Below are 3,902 nucleotides of genomic sequence, written 5' to 3'. Positions count from 1 at the left end.
CTAGTTGACAAGAGTTACATACAAATGAATGATCAAGTTTATTGCAAGAAATAATTTTATTAGAACTAAGGAAGTCCATTACATGATGGCCCAGATGTCCGAGTCTGTTATGCCAAAAGAAGGAATTAGAGGAAACAAAAAAAAGATAAATTTGTTGGAGCGTTGATTGGGTAGAGATCGCCAGAGCTATTGTGCCTTGTCAGTAGTTTCCCACTTTTGTAGTCCTTCACAGATAAACCATAAGGGTCAAATTCAACAGATACGAGATTATCTCGGGTGAATTTACGAACGGAAACGAGGTTTTTAATTATACCGGGTGTGTGTAAAATGTCTTTAAGGTGGATGGGCTTAGTGGGGTAGGGTAAGGTCAAATGACCTGATCCTAATACCGGCACTCGATTTCCATTTCCAACAAAAACAGATTTAATAGATGACACAGAAGGGGTAGAAATTTTACCTGCATCGGCAGTAAGGTGAGTGGTGGCGCCTGTATCCATGTACCACTGATTGTCATTTGGCTCCAAAGTCATGGTGTTAAAAGCCGCTCCAAGTTTTGTTGGTTCAAGAGGATTGATATCTGTAAGATGAGCCTGCTGTGCATTGCTAGTCTGGTTATTGGGTTGGTGATTTTGTGGGCTGTTCCATGGAGAAGCCCATCCGGGCATAGTTGGATAAGGACAAGGAGGTGTAGTCCACCAGGGGGCATCAGCCCAATAAGGTATTTGTGAGGGATTGGGCCATTGAGATCTAGGTGGATTAGGTTGAGATCCACGCCGATTAGAAGAAGAGGCGTGTCGTTGATTTGAGGTTGGGTTGCCAGGTCGATGAGTAGAAGGACGTCGTTGTGGTTGTTAGCGATTTGGGGCAGAAGTATCACACCGAATGGGATAATTGGGAGGGGGATTTGATGGCTCGTAGGTGACAGCAGCAGCGACATCGGCAGGGGATAGAGAATCTCGAGCATGTTGACGTTGGTGCTCAAGCTGAAGCATAGAGCACGCAGTCTCCCATGGGGGCAGAGTTTGATTGACATACGCACCGACCAGGTCGTATTCAGTGGAAAGGCCTCGAACAAGCTGAAGTACAAGGCGTCTTTCATTCACCGGACAATCAACATCGTTGAGTTGATCAGCGAGTTCTTTCAATCTTTGACAATAATCTTCAAGAGAGGGCATCGCACGAAGAGTCAAGTTGTTGAATTCGTGTTCAAGAGCAGCAGCCCTAGAACCTTTGTTATTGAGAAAAATATTATGTATTCTGGTCCAAGCTTCGTAAGCTGTTGAATCTGGTTCAAGAACACGGGTGAGGAGATCGTCTGAGAGTGTCCTGTAGATCCATTGAAGAACAATGGCGTCAATCTCAGACCAACACTCATAGTCTTCATCTGTTTTGGCTGGGGGTGTGGTTCCATCATGTGGGAGAGGACCTTGTATCCACGAGCATGGAGTTTGAAAAGCTTAACCCAAGAGGAGTAGGTTACCTTCTTTCCATCTAGGATTCTGACTTTGTTTTGAATGTTTGCAACAGTGTAAACGGGATGGATGATTTTGGTGGTGTTAGGATTGGTTTTGTCACCCATAGGGACAGGGTAGTGACTTGTTGGGAGAGAAGGTGGAGACTACACAGCCGTAGCTGTTGCAGAAGGTTCAGAGACGGTACTTGGCTCTTAGCTCTGATACCATGTAATTCTATGAATCTTGATCTTATTGATATGAGGTGCCCTCAATATATACAGCAGGAATAGGAGAGATTACAGGGATATACAAAGAGATATTCTAGGAAATTGCTAATCACAATCAATTTACAATAAATACAAATATATATGGAGATATGTTATGTTCTACTAATACTTTATGCATAAAATATAGAATATAAGTAATTTGACTCTTGTGTTATCATTTGCCTCTTGAGACAGGTTGCATTTGACCTTTATAATGAAAAGTCACTTTTTAAATAGTTCCACTTGATATGATTTTAGATCCAACTTTTTTTTAGCTTTTATGTAGGTCTTGTAAGCGTAAATATTGTAACAAGATAATTTGTTTTATATATTTTTAGTATGGTTGTTAGGCTTGGTAATCAAGCATTTATGTCCTATAATTAAGGCAGAATCTTTGCCTTATAATTGAGTGTATTTCCTATTTTACCCTTGTAATTACTCTGTATATATTCTGTAGTATACTGATTGAGACACCCAAGTTGGGGGTTTTTTCTTCACTATTATATTTCTTCTCCACATGCTTTCTGTACTGTCTTCTCTCTCCCCTGTATAGTCTTTGTATAGTCTTTCATGGTATCAGAGCTGGTCATGGATTCTGAATCAACCATGACTAACAATTCTGGTTCATCAGGAATGACTAATTCTCAATCTCTTCCCGTTTTCTACATCCCTAATGCCATCATGGGTCACACTCATCTTACCAAAGAGAACTATGTAAATTGGAGTACCCTCTTCAAAACCCTTCTATGAGCCCACCAACTATTATTTGTTATTGACCCAAACCCACCCTCAAAAACCCTATCTGATGGTAAAGAAAACCCAGATCACCACAAATGGAAGAATGCGACTGGATGTTCGTGTTTTCCTTACATTCCGTACAATTCTCACAAGCTTATGCCAAAATCAACTCACTGTATTTTTCTTGGCTATGATAATACTCAAAAAGGCCATAGATGTTTGGACTTAAAAAATGGCCGTGTTTATATTTCACGACATGTTGTTTTTGATGAATTGTATTTTCCTTTGATAAATAAAAGTGCAGGGTCTTTACTTGGTCCAACAAAACAACAACTGATGACCAACCATATGGCTGAAAATATGCAGCATCCGTTTTGAAACTCAAACTCACCTGCCACTTCACAATCCAACATTGCAGTAGCTCAAAACTCTACAAAAATCCACAATCGAAATATTGAGCCAACAACTCCCACATAAAGCCCAACTCAACACCTGATCCTCCAACACCAACCACGCCTGCAACAGTACCAGGTGTCGATCAGCATATATGTATTGGGCAAACATCACAAGTAAACTTCACTCCAGATGCATCTTCTTCACCAGCCACCCCCGCATCATCTTCACCCAAAGTTCAAAAATTCACTCCTGAGGTTTGCACTCCCTCACCTGCCATACCTGCATCTTCAAATATTACACATCCAGGCCCCTGAAAGTCCTGATAGTTTAAACCCAACCCTCAAAATCAGGTCTCTTGCTGATATCTACCAGAAAACTTCAACCCATCCATTGCCACATGGTCTGATAGCCACCAAATCAGATGACGTGTTTTCTGAACCTCGAACTTTTAAACATGCATCAAAATTTCCTCATTTGCAACATGCAATGCAAGAGGCAATTACTGCCATACACAAAAACAAGACTTGGCACCTTGTTCCTTCTCAACAAGGTATGAATGTTGTAGGATGCAGATGGATCCCTTGAACGCCACAAGGCTCGATTGGTGGCATAAGGGTTCACCCAACAGAAAGGACTTGATTATGCAGAAACATTCAGCCCGGTGGCCATGGTTAAACCATCAACAATTCGTACTGTTCTCTCCTTAGCCCATGCTCAATGTTGGGATATCAAACAATTGGATGTCAAAAATGCCTTTCTCAATGGCATTCTCCACGAAGATGTTTATATGAAGCAACCACCGGGCTTCATCTCTAAATCCTTCCAGATCATGTGTGCAAACTAGACCGTGCCCTTTATGGTCTCAAACAAAGTCCACGGGCATCGTTTCAACGACTTCATGATTTCTATTACACGAAGGATTCTTTAACAGCCAATCTGATTCCTTTTTATTCATCAAATACACGAATGAGTCTACTACCATTCTTCTAATCAATGTCGACGATATAATTATCACCGGATCCTCTCCTTCAGCTGTTTCCTCTATCAT

General features: G+C 41.2%; 1 protein-coding gene across 1 annotated transcript; it reads right to left on the bottom strand.

The window, feature by feature from the left end:
• Positions 1-851: 851 nt before the first annotated feature.
• On the bottom strand, positions 852-3,902 carry LOC111897974 (uncharacterized). The gene is made up of 2 exons (XM_023893927.1): positions 3,767-3,902; positions 852-1,426 (listed from the first exon to the last, which is right to left on the bottom strand). Exons 1-2 carry the CDS (start codon positions 3,900-3,902, stop codon positions 852-854), a joined length of 711 nt encoding a protein of 236 aa, XP_023749695.1.

This window comes from Lactuca sativa, chromosome 5 (genome assembly GCF_002870075.4).
Source record: "Lactuca sativa cultivar Salinas chromosome 5, Lsat_Salinas_v11, whole genome shotgun sequence".
NCBI classification, from domain to species: Eukaryota; Viridiplantae; Streptophyta; class Magnoliopsida; order Asterales; family Asteraceae; genus Lactuca; species Lactuca sativa.
The sequence above is the reverse complement of the archived record's forward strand: the minus strand, read 5'-3'. Positions and strand labels throughout refer to the sequence as shown.